This window comes from Neovison vison, chromosome 9, assembly GCF_020171115.1.
Source record: "Neovison vison isolate M4711 chromosome 9, ASM_NN_V1, whole genome shotgun sequence".
Taxonomy (NCBI): domain Eukaryota; kingdom Metazoa; phylum Chordata; class Mammalia; order Carnivora; family Mustelidae; genus Neogale; species Neogale vison.
Window position 1 is genome coordinate 86209395 of NC_058099.1, and position 23583 is coordinate 86232977.

General features: G+C 45.9%; 2 protein-coding genes across 5 annotated transcripts in view; one reads left to right on the plus strand and one right to left on the minus strand.

The window, feature by feature from the left end:
- OSTF1 (osteoclast stimulating factor 1) overlaps positions 1-13564 on the minus strand; it is a 52543-nt gene extending 38979 nt beyond the window's left edge. Inside the window, exon 1 of the mRNA XM_044265872.1 lies at positions 13343-13564. Coding sequence (XP_044121807.1) covers positions 13343-13376 — 34 coding nt within the window. The 5' untranslated portion in view covers positions 13377-13564. The remainder of the gene's footprint in view (positions 1-13342) is intronic.
- A 312-nt stretch (positions 13565-13876) lies between these two features.
- The window catches only part of NMRK1 (nicotinamide riboside kinase 1), a 29400-nt gene continuing 19693 nt past the window's right edge, over positions 13877-23583 (plus strand). For 3 of the 4 annotated variants that reach the window (XR_006386433.1, XM_044265874.1, XM_044265876.1), the window contains exons 1-3: positions 17466-17638; positions 22263-22353; positions 22674-22722. Coding sequence is in view for 3 of the 4 variants with exons in the window: in XM_044265874.1 (XP_044121809.1) it covers positions 17496-17638; positions 22263-22353; positions 22674-22722 (283 nt within the window). In the remaining variant the exon portion in view is untranslated. The other variant, XM_044265875.1, reaches the window with a different exon arrangement.

Here is a 23583-nt window from a genome sequence, read left to right on the forward strand (position 1 = left end):
TCCCCTCTGAAATTTTCTATTCTTGCTCTATTCTCTTTCCTTCTTTTTTTATTGAGATGCTAGTCCTGACAGGGGTGCCTGGATGGTTCAGTCGATTAAGTATGTGACTCTTGGATTTGGCTCAGGTCTAGGTCATGATCTCAGGGTTGTGAGAGTGAGTCCCCTCGAAGAACTCTGTGTTCTGCTGAGAGTCTGCTTTTGATTCTCTTCTTCTCCTCTGCCCCTACCCCCGGTGCTCATTTGTGTGCTCTCTCTCTCTCTCCAAAATAAATAAATCCTTAAAAAAAAAAAAAAAAAAAAAGATGCTAGTCGTGACAAACTATATAGACTTCATGACCTACCACTGGGTCACCACTCACAGTCTGAAAAAAAAACAGCAGGCCAGGGCATTTAATTTATGTGTATAACCACTGTCCAGAGACCAAATGGGAATTTATTCAGATTTAGGTATCTGGTACTCATGGCAATAATGAAACACTCTCTGAATACAAAATACTAAAAATGGCCTTGGAAATTATTTTTTTTAAGATTTTATTTATTTATTTGACAGACAGAGATCACAAGTAGGCAGAGAGGCAGGCAGAGAGAGAGGAAAAAGCAGGTTCCCTGCTGAGCAGAGAGCCCCATGTGGGGCTCGTTTCCAGGTCCCTGGAATCATGACCCGAGCTGAAGGCAGAGGCTTTAACCCACTGAGCCACCCAGGCGCTCCTGGAAATTATTTTTAATTCAAGAGAATTTTTTTAATTTGAGTAAATAATAAATGGACAAGCTTAAACTTCAGACTTCATGAACGCCCAATTCATTGGAAAATTTCAGTTGTATTTAGAAAATAAAAAGCTGCTTAAAAAAAAAAAATGGCCTTGGTCTTAGCCCTCTAATAAAGACTCATGCCAGGAAGACAACAGGATGATAAAAATGTTTCCTTTATTTAAAACAGAATCTCTTTAAAACCGGATATAGGGACAAAGAAATACACTGTATCTAAGAACAAAAAAAGAGAAACTCTCTAGAGACATAGACCCAAGCTTAAAGAGGGTGCTTACTTGAAGTTTACCTGATAGACACACAGGGGACAGAGCTGTAGCTGAGGGCATTTTTCTATTTCTACTCAATACAAAGGCTCTCGTATACTAATACAAACTCTGGATGAATGAGAAATATTAACCAAACACAGCAGGAAAAACTAAGCAGAGAGCAATGAATAAGCAAAGCTCCTCTCTTTCAGGAAACAAAAGGATTCAAATTTTCTGCAGCACATACAAGAAACTCTGCCAAAACCCGTGTCCCGGGCGCCTGGGTGGCTCAGTTGGTTAAGCAACTGCCTTCAGTTCAGGTCAAGATCCTGGAATCCCAGGATCAAGTCCCGCATCCGGCTCCCTGCTCCACAGGGAGTCTGCTTCTCCCTCTGACCCTCCCCCATCTCATGCTCTCTCATTCTCTCTCTCAAATAAATACATAAAATCTTTAAAAAAAAAAAAAAAATCCCAAATTACAACAGAACCGAAACTAGGGAGTGGGTCTAGAGAGGACACCCATAGGAAACCAACAAGAGGTCTATGATAGTTACAAGAGGTCTATGATAGTTACTTCTTCACCAGCTACTTACTAGGACAACAGCCTTTAAATTGGAAACTATTTCCCTAATTTCAGCCTCTCTCAAGACACACAAGGGTGCCCCTTCCCAAGGTTCACTAAGTGTTCCAGAGGGCTGCATTCTGATGGACTGTGAAAGTGCTGAGCCTCACTTAGTGGCCCTGGACACGCGCGCCAGGACACGCTGGTGGAAGCTCCACCCCCCGCCATCCCAGGGCCCCACGCACGTGGCACCTTGCTGAAGGTGTGGCCCAGGCAGGGCCCAGGTGATTGACCCATGCTTCCTCCCAACTTGCCTGGGTCCCCAAGTCCAGACTATTTATGGGAAGGAGGGGCTAGACAGAGGTCTGGAGGTCTGGGAAAACCCAAAGAGTCCAAGTAACTCCAGAAAAGGCCAGGGGAGAATGTTAAACCCAAAGAAATGCTCAGGTATTTTCCCAGAATTGGGCCTGGGGAGGAGAAGAAGGATGTGAGAGAATGAACTTGGATTTCCCCTGAAGAGCGGCAAGGCAGGACAAATGAAAAGCTGTGGCGTTCTGGGGTTGTAATTAAAACAGGGTAATTACAGGACCATTCTTATGAAAATCTCCCTAACCTCTGGGCAGGAGCCTGGATGGCACTCCCCAGGGTCATATATTCACATTCCACAACTAACCTCAGCAGCTCTAAGACAGACCCACAGCACCTTGGACACCTGTTCCTGGGGCTGCAAGAGCTCCCAGAATTTGTGTGTGTTGTTAACTCTTTTTCATTAACGGATGTCCAGAAGATCATGCATCATTCTCTGAACGTGGGGTCATCGGTGGGGGGAAGGCAGGGGACTGAGACACTGGAATTTTCCCCAAAATGTCTAGGAAGAACTCAGCCCCCTCCCAAACCCTTGAGCCTGAAGAAACATTTGCTGTTTACAATGTGGATGGGATGACAGTGAAAATCACTTTTGCCCCCAGGGAGAGAAGAGGAAAACTCCGTGCTCTCGGGGACAGTAGCTTCCCACCAATATGCAGCGACTGTGTAAACTTGCTTTCCTAATAATTACTAGGAATTTGCTCTCCTTCAGTTCCCACTGTCCAGCTGCAGAAGTAAGGGTCTTTGCTCCTCATCTGTTCTAACAAATTGCAATTCTTTGCCTACGGTCTTAAGACATTTGGCAGAAAATGAACATTTGGTTTTTCACTATGAACAGAATTATTTTTGAGTTCTAAAATTATAGCAATCACATTTATTCCCATCAACACAATGCTACATTCTTAAATTTGTCATTATAACCATATGAGTATATAAATGTTGCTTCCTTAAAAAAAAGGGGGGGGGGGCCTGGGTGGCTTGGTGGGTTAAGCCGCTGCCTTCGGCTCAGGTCATGATCCCAGGACCCTAGGATCGAGTCCAGCATCGGGTTCCTTGCTCAGCAGGGAGCCTGCCTCTCTCTCCGCCTCTGCCTGCCTCTCTGCCTGCTTGTGTTCTCCCTCTCTCTTGCTCTCTCTCTCTCTCTCTCTCTCTGTGACAAATAAATAAATAAAATCTTTTAAAAAAAAAAAAAAAAAAAAGAGGGGCACCTGCGCGGCACAGTTGGTTAAGCATCCAAATGGTGGTTGCAGCTCTGGGTTGTGAGATCAAACCCCACCTGGGGCTCCACGCTGAGCACAAAGGCGCCTGGGATGGTCTTCCCTCTCCCTCAGTCCCTCCCACTCATGCACGTAAACTCGTCCTCAATCTCTCTCTCTCAATTGCTTTTTTAAAAAAGGCTTCTGGTTTCTGTGTGAGCCCTACATAACTTACAAAGTGATGATGGCTAAGAGAAGCTCTGAAACCTTCCTGAGACTTTCTACCAAGCAAGCTCTGAACTTGAATCCATGGCTTAAAACGGTTACCTCCCAAACGGACAGGAAAAAGATGGGAGAACAATATTTTGCAGAGACTTAATTTCAAAAAACTAGCAGAATATACATATTCTTAGAGCTCAAATCTACAGGCTTGATGTTACTGAGTTATAGTTAACTTTACATGTTTTCCAAACATTAAAAGTCCTCAACGTCCCAATAGCCGTTCATGAATTATACACACACACACACATATATTTTTTTTTGCAAATGTCCCACCTGGAATCTCATGGGACACCTTTCTGCAAGGCCACCCAAGGTAATCTTCCTCCAGGCAACTGAGAAAAAAAGCAGAACGACAGACAAAACAAACTCCCCTGTCCTTGTAGCTAGAGTCTAAGTGAAATCAGAGCAGGTGGAGCACCTGGGTGGCTCAGGCAGATAACCCTCTGACTCCTGATTTTGGCTCGGGTCACGATCCATAGGTCACCATCTTGGGGTTGGGAGATGGAGCCCCAGGACAGGCTCAGCATTCAGTGCGGGGTCTACTTGAGATTCTCTTCCCCTGCCTCTGCCCCTCTCCCTGCTCATGCTCTCACTCTCTTTCCCTCTCTCAAATAAATAAAATTAAAAAACAAACAAAACAGTAGACACAGACCCCATCCTAGTCTTTCAGTCACAGTACATCAGAAAGGCACAGACGTGTTGGCCAAAGGTCCATGTGACAGGGAGCACGTATCCAAGAAGGGAAAAAGCAACCAATGACCAGGACTCAGGAGGGACTAAGGAGCATATTTCCTAGTGCTGCTAAACACAGAGTGCTAGGCCAGATGTCAAGACACAGGAGAGACCTGGTACCGAGCAAATATCAGAAAATGGGCAGGAGCCCACTGTGGAGAATAGAGCTCCTACCAAGCCAGGGTCAAGTGCTGGGCACCCTTCAGAGACCCAGTACTTAGGTACAGAACTGGTCCTTGAGAGTAGGAAGGCATTGGGCAAGGACAAGAGGCAGCCCTGTCGAGGGGACAGGCTCCCTGAAAGACGAAGTAGGCAGTCACCCTAAGCAGTGACTCCCATTTCTCAGAGGCCCAGGTCCCAGAGGGCAGCTGCTTGGGTGACTCTAATGAAGAACCTGAGTGCGGAGGAATCCCTAATACCATCATCATCGTCGTCATTATTATTATTATTATTCCCTACTACTATTATTATTATTATTCCTTAACAGAAAAATTAGGCTGAGAACAATGTGGACCTGATGCACCATTCAGAGATGAACTCTGGAGGGACAGGTTTCTGTTGCAGTGCTCCACAGCCAGCTTCCTCACCTAAAAAAAAAAAAAAAAAAAAAAAAAAACCAGCAAGAATACCTTCTGTTCCCTGGGTTACTTTCGACAAACTCACACTGACTCATCAAAAGAGGCCCAAATGCAGCCGTAGAATCCTGTAAACCTGCGTAAGCAACATTTTAGAGAACGTCTTCAGATTCTGGTGTTTTCAAGCAAGGAAATCTAAGACTCTCTGGAACCTTCCAAATCTGGAGTCTGAGATACCTGCCAACTGTGGCAAAAGGCGAAAGGGACTTCGCTCCGCCTGGCTGCCCCTAGCACGCTCGGAGACCTGGGACTTGGAGGCAGGTCCCCGCACGTAATGGATTGGGTCAAGAGGTTTCTAGAAGACAGAGCCACCCCAGAATACTCTCCAGGAGGAAGTCATTTCTTTGTCTCCTGCAAGTGGGATGATTTAAGTCTCTCTGCCTTGATGAGGGATTCCCTTGATAGAAATCTACAAGTTTCCCAGAATCAAGCAAAACCCCCTGGAGTGCAGGGATGCCAGAAAGACTTCAAGGCGGCCTCCAGACCCTTGCAAGGGGCCCGAGACAGACCCTCCAGCAGGAGAGTAAACCAGCTAGTCTCTAAGGCCTTTCTTAATTTAAATTCAGATCACCTCAGGCTCCCTGGAAATCAGGAGCAAGAGACTAGGAAAGGACTCCTGTTCAGGGCATTCTTTGGGCCCAAGAATATTAAATCAGAGTAGTTTATCAAATTCTAAGGGATGCTAATGAGTTTTAAAATCCCACGCTTACCAAAATGCAAATACAAAACTCTCCTCCCAACTCGAACCCTAAGAGCAAGTTGAGGAATTTGCCCTGTGACTCTCTGAAAACTCGACAGCCGCCCAAACATAAAGAGGGAAACAACAAGCGAGAATCCATTAGGAGGAAGTGGCCACAGCAGTCCCACCCGTGACTGAAGTGACGTTGAGCTGTGACCCTAACACATGGCTTCCCCCAAACACCACAGCTATTGGTGACGTCCTGACAGACGGATACGCAGTTGCGAACACAGAGGACCCACGGGCCGGCACTCCAAGTCTCGCTTTCTGCGTGGCAAGTGCGGTTTTGCGCAAACTGTTAGCACAAGGCAAATGGTTTTCTCTTTAATTCGGAACAAACTTCTCCAGGTCACAGCTTCCACGTGCATCCACCCTGTCTCCTTGGCTTCTCTGAGAGAAGACTAGCCCTATGCAGTCAAGCAAACGAAGAGAAGAGGACATCAAGTGATCTCATTTTGCCCGAGTTCAATGATGGTCTCCCCTCTTCTGCCTAAGAACTCCGACACAGCATTCCAGATTCTGCTTAAATTTCCCCTCTTAGATGACACCCTCCCAGCTTCCTCGAACTCTCTGCCTTGGACTGCCCAGCCTCTCGATTCCCATCTCCCAGCCCATGCATCATGAAGTTTCTGTTTAAGTCATGCTCACACGTTTTTGGTAGGAAGGTCTAGTGGTAAAACCCTCTTTAGAGAGCATTTTGGAAACGTCTATGAAAACAACATTGCGGGGTGCCTGGTGGCTCAGTGGCTCAGGTCATGATCTCAGGGTCCTGGGATCGAGCCCCGCATCGGGCTCCCTACTCAGCCAGGAGCCTGCTTTCCCCTCTCTCTCTGCCTGCCTCTCTGCCTACTTGTGATCCCTGTCTGTCAAATAAATAAATAAAATCTTAAAAAAAAAAAAAAAAAGGAAAGAAAGAAAGGAAGGAAGGAAGGAGAAAGAAAGAAAGAAAATGACATTGCCATACACTCTGGTACAACAATCCAATGCCAGGACCGTCCCTCAGGGATTTACTCCCACGCTAGTAAGGAACAAGACTGTTGTAACTAACTAAACAGGGAAACAATCTAGATGTGCATCAATGGGGATCTGATTAAACAGACGCAATGCACTGTCAAGCCTTGTTTAAAAGCACATGGGGAACTCTCTCTGTGCTGTTATCTGCAATGTTGTCCCCAAACTCCTTTAATATACTTGAGTATGTTTTTCGGGAGGAGGGGGCTTTTTTTGAAGTTTTTTTTTTTTTAAGCTTTTTTGAATTTTTTTTTTTTTAAGACTTTATTTTTGCCAGGGAGAGAGAGAGAGAGCATAAGCAGGCAGAGGGGAGGAGGGAGAAGCAGACTCCCCGCTGAGCTGGGAGCCTGACAAGGGGCTCGATCCCAGCACCCTGGGATCATGACCTGAGCCAAAGACTGATGTTTACCCGACTAAGGCACCCACGTGCCCAGCTTTTTTGAAGTATTGACAAATTGATAGAAAATCTTTTTTTTTAAAGATTTTATTTATTTATTTGTCAGAGAGAGCAAGTGCACACAAGCACCTAAGCAGGGGGAGCACCAGAGGGAGAGGGAGAAACAGGCTCTCCGCTAAGCAGGGAGTCTGATATGGGGCTCCATCCCAAACCTGAGCCAAAGGCAAACACTTAACTGACTGAGCCACCCAGGCAACCCAAACTGATGAGAAAATCTTGATGTGACAGCTCCCATCAGTCCGCTGAAAGTTGCTTCTGCCTCCCTCTCCTGCTCTCCCTCTGCCTCTCTGTTTCTCTCAGTCTCCTTCTCTCATGTATTTTGTCTTCCCCTAAGCACTAAGCAACTGAGTACTACTTTGGCAATGGTTTTCACTGGACATGAGGTATGAAGTAAATGGGGATCACAATATGCCACCGTCAGTATGCTACTAGGTGTAAGAATTATTCTGACCCGAAATGACCTCTACTGAGAAAAAGCAGACACAGAAGAACTCTCTACCTTCCCCTCACTTGCCTAAAAGCAGGGCATAAATTCCCCTTATGAAGAAGTTCTGCTCCATACAAGAGAACTCTTACTATCAGATGGAGATGACATCTAAATGTGTCTGCATAAAGAAACCTTACTAAAATAACCCTTCGCTTCCACTAGTTTCCCCATATATTTACCTTCCCACAATGTACTGTCTCTAGAAAACAAAACCCCTCTTTCCTTTCGTCACTTCTCCACAATGTATCACCCTTTGTTAAAATGGCCAATAATCTTCCAAATCTACCCCTTCTTGGATTTTTACCTCTTTTCTGCACAGCCCCTGTGCAGGTAAACCTGAAAATAACAACTAAACTTGTATGACTTTTCTTCCTGTTAATCTGATTTTGTGTCAGCTTAATTTGCAGGACCCAGAAACAGAACATAAGAGGGTAGAGAGGAAAGGTTTTTTTTTCCTCTTCCTTACACAAGTATGTCAGAAAAGTTCATGGTGCTAGTCACACCGGAGTCAAGCTGTGCAGATGTTGAAACATAAGAGGGAGGGGACCCCACTATTTCCAGAACAAGTGCTGATGGATACTGCCAGCAGCCTTTGCTGCTTTATAGTAAAGCTTTAAGAGGTACCCAACCCTGGCCTACCTCACCTTCTTCCAGACAAAAACTTTGTTATGTATCAAGAGTTTGTATTTATTTGCCATGAACAAAAAAGTTTAGTTGCTGCAAAGTTACAAGAAAACAAAAGGTTATTCTACTCTCAAAAAGTGTCTAATAGCCTAATACAGATGCACTGAAAGAGGGGAGTTAAACAACAAAATTGCAAATAATACGATCGCGTAAGTTAATGAAGGTGACTGCCCAAAGAAAGCAGGTCCAAACTAATGGAGTCTTCATAGATTTCTCTGCCCAAAAAGCACAGCTTCCACTTAAAGTTTGTGTTCCATTCCCAGGTCAAACCAACCACTTCCTAGCTCTGAGACCTTAAGTGGTTTACTTAACCTCACTAAGTCCTACTTCACCCATAAAAATGGGGATATTAGGACCTACCTCATAGGGAAGTTAGAATAATTAAATGAGATGGAGCATATCAAGCACTTTGCACAGTACCTGACACTCAGGGCCAAATAAATGTTAAGTATTACTACTGTAATCATCACCATCATTCTGGAATTTCCAAAATGCTTCCTGAACTTTGATGCCACCAGGCATCCGTGGAGCGTGAAGTTTAAGAAGGACACTACCCATACGTATATTTCCAGCCAATCCCATACTCTCACCTTTGACTAATTCATTTATTCAGAGCGGAAAAAAATACACAAAAGCTCAGATCATTTTAGAAGTAGCCTTTTTCTCCTCTCAAAAATGTTATACAAGCAGCATATGGGTGACATCTTTGAAGTTTATGATGTTTTTACTGTAAATACAAAAGAACCCAAAATACTGGCATTTGCTTCTTTAAAGTCCCATGAATTTATTTTCCTAAGACACATAAAATATTTATGCTGCTTTACTTCCACCACCAAAATCAATAAGCCATTTGAAAGAACTGGTCAAGGTCAGACCTCTGGCTTCCAACTACAGTGGAGGCTTATCAAACTGACTTAGAACGAGAGGATTCTAGTCCAAATCTCACTCAATATCCTTTGGCCACTTTTATAGGACACGGTCTCAGAATAAAGTCTCTTTTAAAAAGAAGAATTTTTGTGAGAACACAAGGTGCCATCTACACTCTACCATGCCCTGCGGGTTCACCCTAATTGAACTGCAAGGCTTGGGAGGGTAGCCGACAAGAACCAAAGAGCTTGATGGATAAACCTGAGAGGCCACACTGGTCCCAAAGAAGGAGGAGGGTCCCATGAAGAATGAGCTGAAGACCATGAAACACGACACTTTTTAGCAGCTGAGCACCTTGGCAGCACATCTAACAATGAGAGGGGAGAGTTTCAATGACAGACCTTGAGTGGCCAAAAGTGACCCTACAGAAAAGACCTCAGTAGGAGGGGCGCCTGGGTGACTCAGTGGGTTAAGCATCTGCCTTAGGCTTGGGTCATGGTCCAGGGTCCTGGGATGGAGCCCCGCACTGGGCTCCCTGCCCGATGGGGTGGTTACTTCTCCCTCTTCCCCACTCACGCTCTCTCACTCTCGTTCTCTTGCACTCTCTCTCTCTCTCAAATAAATGAAAAAAATCTTAAAAAAAAAAAAAAAAGACATCAGTAGGCAAGGAAAGGTCAAAAACATGAAAACTGATTTTTCAAGCAGAGCTTCGGCAACAGTAGACCCACTATAGGAAAACAGTAAAACACTTGAAAATTGAAACTGAGACTCCATTCTGAAAATAATTGTTTGTATTTTCTTTTTTTAATGAAAATTTGAGGAAGAAAAATAACACCTGAGAGAAAGCAGTGATTCTCACTAGATAAGTAGGATTAATATTTATATTTTCATACATTTTTCTATATGTATTTTCTAACTTTCCATAAAACATGGTCACAAGGTTTGAAGAAAAGAAGAAAGAAGAAAAAAATATTACTTTTATTTTTAATGAAGAGATTTTTTCCTAACAAAATGGGTAAAAGATCAGCCATCCAATTACAGATAGGGGTCAACTTAAGTTATTATCTATAGATACCTAAATCTCCCCCATCAGACTCAATATTTTCATGGACGAGACCTTATTTTATTGTTCCCAGGAACCCCAATGTCTAGCACAAGGCCAAAAACATTAGCTGCATATATCAAGAAATGTTTAGCAAATGAATTTTGGATGTGGCTACAAACCCAAAGTCTGGTATAACCTTAGGAAGGTACAAGAGAAAACAGTCTCTTTATAAGATATATGCCAATCATCCCAATAGATACACTACTCTTCCTCATAGTCTAATATCCCTTGCTACTGAATACTTCCATTAAGTCCTCTGTCCTCCCTCACCGACTCCCCTCCCTTCAGCACAGCCGATGGAATTGAAGCATGCTGTTTAGCCCAGTCCTGCTCTGCAGGAAGCTAGAGGGACCACCATCAGGATGTCCTGCTTGTGTTTCTTACAGAGATGTGCAGTCTGCTCCAACACTTTGAGAGGCCCCAGGGGAAGTTTTTTGGATCTCAGTACCATCAACATATCTCTTCTCGGAGAAAGTAACACATTTTATCATTACAAAGAGTAGGAATCTTATAATTGATTTTTTTTACCTTTATGCAGGAAGCCAAGAGCCAAATCTATAGCCACTCTTCAGAAACCTTGGCGGACCTTAGGACACACATGTCTGTAAGTTAACCTTTTCTCTGGCTCCCTCTTATTCTTCCCTCTATATGGCCCTTTCTTTCTTTTTTTCTTTCCTTCTTTCTAAACTCTCATCTGGGATGAGGCTCAGTATAAACAAACCAGGAAATCAAAAATTGAATACAACCCTCTACTCCCAATTCCAAGCAGCTTCAGACACTTTTCACCCTTGCATCTTGCCTGCAGGACAAGGAAGTCAAGCTTACTCTCCTCATGGCTACCAACCCTTTCTGTGCATCTGTGACCACAAGATCTGACTGAGGACGAGAGGCATTCTCCTTTCCACTTCCACTCACTAGTTCGAAACTACGTAAGACCTCACGCAGGAATGGTGATATAAGGCAGAAGAGCATTATGACTAGGAAAGCAGATTTTTTTTTTTAAGATTTTGTTTATTTATTTAACAGAGAGAAAGTGAGAGAGAGAGAGAGAACACAAGTGTGGGGAGTGGGAGAGGTAAAAGCAGGCTTCTGGCAGAGCCGGGTGCCTGTGTGGGGCTAGATCTTAGGACACTGGGATCATCGCCTGAACCAAAGGCAGATGCTTATCGACTGAGCCTCCATGGAGCCCCAGGAATGCAGATTCTTAAATCAGACTACTTGAGTGCTTACTAATCCTGCCTGTTCCTCCCCCCCCCCCCCCCGGGGCCCGCTGACTCTGGGCAAGTGACTTAACCTTTCTGTGCCATGCCTTAATTTCCCAACCTGTGCAATGGAAACAATAATGGTCCTGACCTCACAGGGTGAGGAGGAGCAAATGAGTTAATATATGTAAAGTGATTACATCAGTGCCGGGCACACAGTAAATGCAGACCAGTAATAGGACAGTTTTGTTTTCAATTAAGCCAGGCCACCCAACGTTTCCAGTCGGGCTGAAAGTAATATTTCTCATTGTAAATTCGTAAACTAACAAACTGATTTCTGTGGTGCCACAGTATGGGGTCAAGGCCATCTCTAAAACAGGAGACATTTTCAACCCTTTGCTTTCTGATTTGCCGAAGAGAAGGAGAAAGCAGCGGGGTCCAACCGCGAAGATGGTTTCCTGGGTGTGTATCCCTAACTGGTAACAATCCGATCCTTCAACCAAACCAGTGTACGCACAAGTCGTGGACACGCTTGCACACCACAGTCATTGCCCCTCCAGCCGCAGCACTGACATCACTTAAAGTCTGGAGATGAAAAACCTCTTGAACAGCTAACTTCTCGGGACATTCTTTAAAATAAAGTACTTTGTTTAGCCAGCAAAGAACAACTCCGCTTTGTTGGGTGCTTGAGGTCCTGATTTACATCCAAATTGAGAAAGCTGCCACCTCCTACACATGCACTTAAAAAGCAAACCCCTCATCAGATTCCACTTATAAAAAAGCAGGGAGCCCAATACTAGCCACACCCCATCTCTGCTCACAGCAAAGCCGAAGTCCCGGCAACTTCTTTCACACCCAGCCCAACAAAAAAATATTCAGTCCCCAGTGAATGACCGTCAAGTATAGGAATATGTACTTAATTTTCATATAAAATGACTTGAAACCGCCACTGTGGGATGATGAAGAAAACTAGAAAATCATGAAAGGTGTAGTGCCTGCAACCAAGGTTACTTCGAAGTTTGATGTTAAGTGGATACATTTCAGCTCGTGCTATACTCAAATCAAGGGAGATTCTAAGGAAACGCCCCAAAGTGCATCAAAGCCATTTATCTTCCACATCCTATATTTCCCGTAATTACTCACCAAATGAATGCACGAGTTTGTTACAGTCTTGAATTGAAATACGTCACTCTCTGTTACATTCTCGAGTCTCCCTATCACAGAAAACAGGCTAAGAATAGAATAAAAAAATGCACAGACTACCGGCCACGACCAGCGCTTTGAGGGAACTGGTCACCTCGCCCTCTCCAGTTCCGCAGGGCAAACTCCCTGGGGGAAGCGGAGGCAAAGGACTTGCAATGCACGCTACAGGGACACTCCCGAAGAGCAACAGCCGAGATTACTCTGCCGCAGCCTACATTTTTCTCGCCGCAAGGGCTCGCGCACAGAGTTTTCCAAACGCTTTTCCCAAGATCCCGAGGGCAATTTCGTACGCGGCTCCCCTCCAAAGTCCCAAAGGAGACTCGCTCCCCCACTCCACCCTGCAAACAGCGCACTTCCCGTTCGCTCCGGCCGGTCAAGAACTAACTCTAACTTGACACTGCACATACACGAAAAAAAAAAAAAAGAGGAAGTGGTCAAAAGACCATTTCAAGGCATATATATAATTTTCCCCCCTAAGGGAATCAATATCCCCGTCTTCCAGTCAAGCTTCAATGGGACGTAACCATCCCACCCACTAGAAAGTTGCCGCGAATGACAATATTGCAATATCGAGGGCGACTCCCCTTTAAACATAAAATAAAATTTAAAAAATCCTCGAAATCCTCTTGCTATCCCCAACGATCCCTCCGTGCAGCGAACGCAACAAAGCGACCCGTCCCGGCGGGTCGGCTCCCGAGAGCGAGGCTGCAGGCCGGGTACGTGCGCGGTCCGCCCTGCCAAGCGGCAGAGGAAGCGCAGGGCACCGCGGCGGCCAGGGGACCCGGCGAGCGCCTCCCTTACCTGGTTTGACCGGTTTGGGTGGCGGCTTCGACATCGCGCTTCCTGGAGCGGCTGAGCCTCAAGACCAAGCACGAGAAGCCGGCCGAACGCCCCGCCAGCCGGCACTCCGGGGGCCCCAAAGTTTCTTTCTGTCGGGTTCGCAGCGGAGCGCCTTCAGGGATCTGCGCCCACCCTTGGCCGTCGGACGAGCGGACGCAGGCAGAGCCGCTCCGCGCGATGCCCCGCCCCGCCGCGCCGCCGCCCGAGCCGCCCGAGCGCGCGCCCCCGCGACGAGGAAGTGGCCGCCGTCTCGCCGAGCGCTAATTGGCTCTCGGGCGGGCAGCTTCGGCGCGGCGGGAGCGCGGGCGGCGCGCACGGCAGCGCGCGCGGCGGCGATGGCGCCGGCGGCACCAGCCGGAGCCGAGAGAGGGCGCCGCAAGCTCACGCCGGGGCAGGCCCGGCCGCGCGCGCCCCCGACGAAAAAAGGCCGGACCCTGCGGGGGCGCGCCCGTGGGGCCCCGGTCGCCGGAGTGCCGCCCCGCCCCGCCTCGCCCCGCCCCACCCGGGCGCTGGAACCCGCACCGCGTCCGGCCCGGGTCGGATGGTTCCCCCCCGAGGTTGGCGTCTTCTACTGGGGCCGCCTCTGACCCGGTAGGGGCGCGGAGTCGGGGGAGGGGGGGCTGTGGGCCTCTAGGGTAGGAGCTTCGGGGGTCGCGGCGGGTGGGCAAGAGGCGCAGGTTCGGCCCGCGCTTCTGCCGCTTTGCTGGAGAGGGTCGAACTGGCGCCCGGAGAGTACCTGCGCGACCCGGCCGCGCGGCGCCGCCTCGCCGAGGCCTGGAGGTGCTCGCGACGTGCGGCTGCGCTGGAGCCTGAACCGGGTTACGTCTTGCAAGCCTTGGGGGGGGACTCTTACCGCTCTGAGCGGGCTTATGGATGGCCTGCCAGGGAGTGTGTGTGCTTTTAACCCCGCGTACCGATCCTGAGAAAGGGAGGCAACCTCCAAGACACGGTGCGGGTTGTGGAGAGAAGTCGCCAGGGTTCGGGGTCAGGTCTTGATCCCTGCGGGACGAGGCAGGCTTCTGCTCCACCAGTAGGAGGGTGCACCGAGTACGGCCGCCTGCCACCTGTTGACCGAACGGCCTGCCCGCTGAGGATGGCTTTACCATTTCAGAGGGTTGCAGAGCTATCCGAAGATTTTTGTGGCACGTGGGAGTGATAAGAAATTGAAATTTCGGTGTCCATAAAGTTTGGCGAGAGCACGGCCGCGCTTATTTGCTTATGGCCGCTTTGCTATTCCCAACACGCTGCCCTCGAAGCCTAAAACGTTGACTCAAACAAGGTCTGCCGACCCCAGACCCAGCAGATCGGTCCTCCAAGGGGAGGCGAGGGCCGGAGCGACCCAGAAACGCAGCGCGCCTTCAGTTCGAGATGGCTCGGTGTTCCAGACCCGTAGAATGTCCGAGGGAAGACAAATGGAAAAACCTTGACGTGAGAGTCTACCTAAAATGAAGCCTGCAAGTTTTTGTTAGGGGATCAGTGAGAGATAAAAGTGATTCCACGGGGAAGAGGCATGGGTTAAGGGATTCAGAAATTCTAACCGTGGGAGATTTCTGTTTACTGAAAGGGAGCAAAGTTGAAACAATAGTAGGAAAAGACTTGCCTGGTGGGTGGAAGAAGATCATCAAAATACCTGTTGAGTAAGGCAAGTGAGTGAGAAGTCCTGAAACACTTCACTGGTTTAAAAATACCAGGCTGCTCTGTGGAGTCAGGGACAAGCACAACGATTCGTTAGCATGTTGTCATTCCATTTGTGTTAGAGGGCTGCTGGCCTCCTTATCATCTGCTGACTTCCGCACATACCACCCCTGACCGTTTTAAAGTCCCAAACGGACCTTGTTTATTAGAGGAATCCGCATAATAAGCGCATACTGGTAACGAAACAAAGGACTCAACAACCTCTCTTACTTAGGGTTAAAAAAAGAAATTAAAATACTCCTTTTGGGGTTTGTCCCTGGCGATCTTCACTTGTTCTCCTGCCTCTATGCAAATAACTCTGCTGTGGAGGAAAACTTGGCACTTATGGGGAGGATAAGGTACATAAACAACCCACGAGATTGGGGGGGGGGGGGGTCTATATTCCAAGTAATCAGATGCCCCGGGTTGATGAGACTGCAAAGTTCAGGTGGTTATCTCTGGAGACACCCAGTGATTGTAGTTGATGAGCCTTGTCTTTGCCTCATGGAGTCTTGCATGTATTTGGAACCTGACAGGTCCTGGTTGTAAGTTTTTCAGTAAGTGTGATTTTGAAATAGTCCCCTGAGAGGGCAACAGGGGGTGTCATAGCACCAAGTAGTATGGGGGTAGACGATTCCAGTCCCGAATTTGGAGTTCGCCTGGTGCTGCCCTGTGCATCCGGCAAGGTTTTTGAAATGAATGACTTTTGGTATTGCTAGGCCTGCTGTCACCCCAGCACCTGCCCTGCTTCGGCTTCTCCCAGTTCCCTACCCCTTCCCCCACAATGGTCACCCCTTTAGGGCTAATAGACTGTGCCCAGGGTTTACCCAAACCCTGTCTTGGGTAATAGCTCTGTTAGCTAACTAATATAGGACCGAGGGTTCCTGTTTCGGTTAAAAACTTGCCTTTGATGGTAGGAATTCCCTCCTGAACACAAACAATTTTATAAGTAGGTTCTTGACTCTCCTTAAGTCTTCATTTCAGAATTGCTAGCTTCCACCCAAATAACCCCCCTCAAGGATCTTTCCAGTGTCACAGCCACACTTGTTATTTGCATGCTATGTAACTGATTCGGTCTCCTCCCATGTGTGCACAGATGTGGCACGAAGCAGGGGGACCCTTCGTCCTTGCCATTCAGTGTGCTCAACCATTAATAATACATCAATAAAAATGGCATCCATTATACATGAGAGCCTCACAATTAAGGCAGCCCAGCCCATGTGCAGCATCCTTTCTTTGCTTTTGGCAATAAAGTGCTTTTTAACAGGCTGGAAAGAAGAAAGAAATTAACTCACTAGGACACAGGTCAGGGATAGGAACTGGGAGGGCCGCTGGGGGTCTCCAGCCCAGGAGCCACTCACCTCACCCTGGAGGCCCAGCTTAGGTCCTTGATCACCCAACCGGAGCAGTCTGGAATAAAGAGCAGCCTTAGGTCAGGCAACCCTCAGGAACCTCTGATCTGAGGTTCCCTCCAGCTGAGCCCCACCTTTTCACAGAAAGAGGTGAAAATGGTTCATTAGAATATCCATAGGACTGTGTGAAACTGTCCTCAACCTCCCACCTCCCCAGAGCCAGGGGTCAACAAACAATGGCCTGTGCCTAAAATCTGGCTCTTCGCAGTCACGTGTCTGATTTGAGAACACTAACTCTGAAATCCAGTAAGAGAAATATTATCCGAATAAGAAAGGAATTCCATTCTTCTCATAATACATAGACGCGTGTTACAACAACCACCAACAAAATTGTACTCAATGGTTACGTGTTGACTTTCGTCAAAAACGTTGTGGAAATTTGTTACATAAGTACCTCCGTAGTAACTTTCAGTTGCCTCTGGGTCCACAAAACCTCAAATATTTTCCTACCTGGCCCTTTTTGGAAAGAGTTTCCCTGCACTGGCCCTGGACTTAGGTTTCTGAATGAGGAAATTGCGCCCTTAAAGAGAAATAACTGCCTTTTGGCTCCGGCCAGCAGTGATGTGTTCCCCATTCCAGAAGAGGAGAGGGGCAAGCTCTGTGGTGTTCCCCAGCATTGGGGAAATAAATGGGTCGTACGCAGGTGATTGAATCTTGAAACTCTTGAGTTTCAGAGTTCTGAGACACTGTGGTGTGGCCTACTGAGCACAGACCCTCTGTTGGATTTAGCTATGGCATCTAGTGGGGAGAGCGTCTAGCAGAGGGAAGCTCTTCTATGGACTGTGGCTAATCCAGGAGCTGGGGTTCCCCAGAGATCATGGTCAACTTTCCCCCTCAGCTGGCTCTCCTATTGTAGGGCTCTTTCTTTCTTTCTTTCGACATCTCACTGATAAGCATTCAATTTGCTTTCTTTTGTTTTGTCTTTAATTTTAGGAAGACGTGATTTTCAAAGCTAATTATGAAAACATTTGTCATTGGAATCAGTGGGTGAGTAATTCTGCTACAAACGGCTGGTGGAGATACCGTGGATGTCCCAGGGGTGTTGTAGGGGATGGAGGGTCAGGATTCCTGAGTCCTCAGGAAGAGAGCAGGCCACTGGATATCAAACAGGGGGCCACCGGCTACAGAAATGTCAACAGATGAGAGAGTCTCCCCTAAACAGAGACACAGGGTAAGTAAGTAAGCAAAATCTGCCTGCCTTACCATTTCTTTTCTGGGGTTGACACCAGACATGTTTTATCCTTATTATCCTGACATCCTGATTGCCCTGGCATAATTATTAGTTGTGTGCCCCTCCCTCTCAAAAGTGTCCTAAATTATAGGGTCACCCTCCCAGTGGTACCAGAGGTATGCATGCAAATAAGACACCAACAACAGCTCCAAAGGACTTTGTTTGTTTGGCTGCATTTTTGTGTACATCTTTCTTCTGAGTACCTTCATACTAGGTATGGTCCAATGAACGAAATACTTGAGACTGTTAAAATTAAACGTTTGTGATTTGGGGGTGATCACTGTATTGTTGTATTATGTTACTATAGCAAGTAATCAGAGGTAAAAGGGAATGAATCCAGTGTCAGAACTCTGCCTCATTTTCTCCCATCTAACCAGAACCAGAGTTCTGTTTTTCTCTGCCTTGCTTTTCTTGGACAGGCTTTCCCTTCTGCGCTCACTGCCACCATTGTAAATCAAGCCTTTTTTCCCTAATTCCAGCCTCCCCCTCTTATCCTTTCCTAGGTACCTCTCCACCAGCTGAATCTTCTTGCAGTAATGTTTAAATATTCTCTCACCTAGTGAACAATATACAGTGGTTACCAGTTATCTAGAACAAAATCTGAATATCCGGGTGTGTGAAGACCATCCATACATCCATACATAGTAAAAGAAATGTATTAGCTTCAGTGGCATGGAGGCTGCAGGGAAGGTTTGATCCAGGAGCTCAGTGGTATCACCAAAGACTCCATGACTTTTCTTCTCTTCTTTGTGTCTTCCTAGAGTTGGCTGCACTTTGGGGGCACAAGGGGTTAGCAGAGGTTCTTGGCGCTGCTCTGGAGCCCAAACCAGACCCCAGAAACCAGGGTAGAATCTGGGGAGACAGCTGCCAGGTCAACTCTGGCATCCAAACCAACTTTCATTCTGCATGTGTAGGAGGAACATTCCCTTCTCCTCCGTGTTCCAGGTGTAGAAGCCTGCCTCGTGCTTTTTTGCCCCATGCATTAGGTGCTAACCACACTTCCCTAAGAAAGCCTCCCCTTCACTCTCTTTTCCTCAGCAAGGGCCAGGATTTCCTTCAGGGCTTCACAGAAGCACCTGCCACACTCAGCCACAGTGACCTCTGCTCCTGCCATTATTCCTTCGTCCAGACTCTGTGGAGTCCAGACTCCTTGTGTACTTACCACTTACTACACTGCAAAGGGGTCATTCAGTTAAGACATCAGAGAACAACAGGGATTCCAAAGGATTCCAAGATCATTCAAGATCCTCCCGAAAATGGAATGCATGTGTGAAGATGTTCATTTTTCTGGGGAAGGGACATATAATCTTCATCAGAGGCTTACAGAATTCTGTGATGTTAGAATATATAAGTTTCATGAACTTTGGGGGGAAAAAAAAAGATCCATGAGCTTTGGAGTTATACTTTACATCTCATCCTCATTACTTGCTAGTTGTTACCTTTGGCAAGTTTTATGAGTATATAGTCTTTCAGTCCTTAGTTTCCTCAGCTGTAAAATGGTAATATTAATACCTACCTGCTACAGAATGGATTTGCCTCTGAAGTACCTGCAGACAGCCTTTTTAACTTCCCCTGTCATGTTCCGAAAACACTCACCCTTCCTGTCTCTTGGCACATAAAAAAACAAATGGACAGGACTTGTGCATTTATGCTGTAAGGGAAGAGTTAGTTTTAAGGTGTCACCTGACCAGAATTCCAAGTATAGATCATAGGCTTGAACTTGCGCCATTCTGACTTGTTAAATTCTCATTAAAGCCCTCTCCTCTCCCTGTACTACCTTCTGTCTGGTCTGTCTCCTCCAAGTCTGTGACACTGGAGTGCTTGCTTCTCATTGTCTCCAGCTAAGTCAGTGAGAAGGGATCTATGTACAGTTGGTTTGACTATATCATCTGAAAGAGATAAGTCTAGAAAATGACGCATTTTCTGGCCAGGTTGTTCAAAAAAGTTAGCCCTGTTTACTCTCTTTTATTATTTTTTTTTTTTAAGATTTTAAAAAATTATTTATTTATTTGACAAACAGAGATCACAAGTAGGCAGAGAAGCAGGCAGAAAGAGAAAGGAAAGTAGGCTCCCTGCTAACAGAGGGCCCGATGCGGGGCTCGATCCCAGGACCCCGAGATCATGACCCTAGCCAAAGGCAGAGGCTTAACCCACTGAGCCACCCAGGCACCCCATACTCTCCCTTTTAAACCAACGTTCAATATCTGAACTATGGAAACGAAGTATGAGTTACAGACATTTTTGTTAAAAGGGAGAAATTTTGTACCAGTATTTTCTCAAGGCAAAGGGTAATACCCGCCACTTCCTTGTCTTTTCTTTAAAAAAATTTTTTTTTATTTATTTGTTTGAGGGGGCAGGGGAAGAGAGAGAGAGAGCTTGAGCAGGGGGAGGGGCAAAAGGAGAGGGAAAAGGAGGAAGCAGACTCCCCACTGAGCTGACAAGCCTGTTGGATCCCACCACCCTGAGATCAGGACTTGAGCCAAAATCAAGAGTCAGATGCTAAACTGACTGAGTCACCCAGGCACTTCTGTCTTTTCAAGGAGATGGACCGTATCCTATCCAATTGTGTATTCTTAGTTTAAGTGAAAAAACTTTACGAGGCGCCTGGGTGGCTCAGTCAGTTAAGTGGCTACCTTCAGCTCGGGTCATGATCTCAGGGTCCTGGTATTGAAGGCTCTGCCCTCTCCCTCTGCCCTTCTGCCCCTTCCCCTTCTCCCCCACCTTGGGCTCACTCTTTCTCTCTCTCTCAAATAAATAAATAAAATATTTTTTAAAAATTAATGAAAAAAAAAAGCTTTGAATCAAGTTCCTTGTACTTTTGTAAGTATGAGCTATTTAGGTAATAATTGAATTACAGCCAATAAACAGTTTTGATGAATGAATATTTGTTTCTTTTCTAGATTATGAATACATTGCAATCTGTCATCTGGGATTAAGCACAGGTTCCTGCATAAAAATGGGCAGTTAAGAGGTTTTTTTGTGCCGCCAACATTTGGTGGCATCATGAAATCTTGATTTAGAGTAATGGTTTTAAATGCACAAAATAAAATACAGAAATACAAAAGAAACCAGTTGTGTTGAAATACAGTTATAAAAATACTTTTTTAAAAAAACAGGGCGCCTGGGTGGCTCAGTGGGTTAAGCCACTGCCTTCGGCTCAGGTCATGATCTCAGGGTCTTGGGATCGAGTCCCGCGTCGGGCTCTCTGCTCAGCAGGGAACCTGCCTCCCTCTCTCTCTCTCTTTCTGCCTGCCTCTCTGCCTACTTGTGATCTCTCTCTGTCAAATAAATAAATAAAATCTTTAAAAATATATATATTTTTAAAAATTGTTGCTTTGTGATATGTACATGGTTAGCTTATTAAATAACAGTGTCCAGGGGTGGCTCTAAAAACTGCCATCAATTTGAAATAATAGTGAATGTCAATCATGCTTCAAGATTTCTGCACCCCCTGCACCAGGATATGAAAATATCTATGATTTCTAGTGTTGATAGAGCCATAGGTGCTCTTACTACTACTGATGTTTGTTACTTATAATTAAAGGGAAAGCTGGAATTCTGTTAGAATGTAATAAACATAAAGATGTAATTTCTTTCCCATTCAAGTTCACAAAGTCCACAGATGGGTCCACAGACCGTTTGAGGCAGCAGCCCCGGGTTAAAAAAAAAAACACCTCTGACTGAGCGACTGACTGCAGAAGCCCCTCTCGGGTGCCATGTGTGGTTCTGGAAAACTAGATACACAGGGGAGTTAGCCAAGATCCCTGTTCTCCCCACTGTGACAGTCCAGCCAGGAGGGACAAGTAACTGACTCCATGAGGAGGAAGGGAGCCCCACAGCGGAGATGGGGATACATGCTGCTTGGCTTGTCAGAAGCCCGTCCTACCTTTTGCTCCGTGGCGCGCTGAAAGAAAATCACAGTGACCACGAGCGGGTGGACAGACTCGCACTAAAACATGCTACTCATATTCTCAGTGTTGCTCATGAGCCCTGGGAATGGCTCAGTATAGACGGAACATTCTTTTGCTTCCCACCCAGTAGCTGTCATTTTAAGTCTTAGGATCACCCAGTCTACTTGCCCGGTGCTTAGTGACTTTTCTCCTCCATTTTTTCCAGTTTATTTGTCCTCATTTACCACAGTGGATCTACTCAGGCTTATGCCATTACCAACACATCTATGAAAGAAATAATTTCTTCTTAGGTATTACATATTGTTTTAAATACCCTTTTTGTGGATCACTTTAAAATGTTTTAGGGACGCCTGGGTGGATCAGTCGGTTAAGGGTCTGCCTTCAGCTCTGGTCACAATCCCCAGGTCCTGAGATCGAGCCCCACATTAGGCTCCTTGCTCCATGGGGAGCCTGCTTCTCCGTCTGGCCTAGGGCTCCCCCTGCTTGTGCGTGCATGTGCATGTATGTGTGTGTGTGTGTGTGTGCTCTCTCGCTCGCTCGCTCTGACAAATACATAAAAATCTTTTTAAAAAAATAAAATAAACGTTTTATATTAAATGTATCTTCCTTCTTAGTATGCTCAATTTTTTTTTTCTTTTCCTTTTTCTGTTCAGGGTAACAAATGGCGGGAAGACAACACTGGCTAAGAAGTTGCAGAAACACCTCCCAAACTGCAGTGTCATCTCTCAGGATGATTTCTTTAAGGTATCTATAAAAACTTCTTCGATAATTCACTTAATACAACAAAGTTCTAGTAGCAAAGTTAATGAAATTACATTATTTAAAAAAGAAAAAAGAAATTACATCCAAAAAGCCTTTGCTGAGTAAGAAGTTTTTGTAGTGAAGATAGGTTCCATGCAGTAACGTCCTTTATCCACTAGATGGCATTACTTATTGGCGCAGCTCTGATTTTGTCTCCTCCTCCTCCAGAGCATTTAGTAAAAAAGTTTCTTGCCATCTTCATTCTGTAATTGTGTTATTTCTGCAGTGCACAGTTTTGATGGGTGCTTTGTTCTTTTTTCCAGCCACAGTCAGAGATAGAGACAGATACAAACGGATTTCTGCAGTATGACGGTAAGTAGATGAGTTTGGAACTCATTCGCCATTGTTCATTTTCTTTTCCAAACCTGAATACCTTTTCTGTCTATGAAGACAGTCTCAAAAATGTGCTTAAATATATTCCTGTACTTTACGCATGCCTTTGTAAAGGTTTCTGATTTATGTCCAGCTATTTAAATAGAGGAAACCTTTTCCCCGGTTTTATGTGTAAGACTGAAAACACTGAAACAATAGGTTTTTCTTCTAAAGGTAGAGCAAGGTAAGTTTGCTGGTACTCCACTCACTCATCCCTGCCTGGGGCATACAGAACTAAGGAGACTTCCCTCACCCTGTCCCTGTAATCTCCCCTGAAGCAAACTCTAAGCTCCTCCTCTGGGCTTCCCTTCCCAGTGACCCAGGGGCACTGGACAGCTGGTTTCTTCTTTCCGCTGCTCATAAAGGTTAGTGGATGTTTTTGAGATGGATTCACCTCTCTCCCTTGCCCAATCTAACACTGAAGCCAGAAGAGTATAAGGTCCATGAGAAGATATTTATTTTGCTACAGGGAATATCATGCTAAATAAACTACATTTAACAGTCTTATCAACTTTTATGACGAACAAGGTGATCACTGAGTGCTTATGCAAACTGGCATCAGAAACATCTCTCTTAAAAAGCCATAAACTACGTTATTTTTAACTTCAACGACCTTTAAGGAAAAATGTTGTGTAATCAGTTCTTACAGACACTTGATAGTTTTAAGAGAAGCAAAATCCTTGACGCACTGCCTGTTCTTGTGTCTTGAGATCCAGCCAGAATATGCTTTTCTTTTCGTCCCATGTCTAACGGCTAGTAAGGACAATTCTTAAACAGTAAGTGTTAAACAAGGAAAAACTG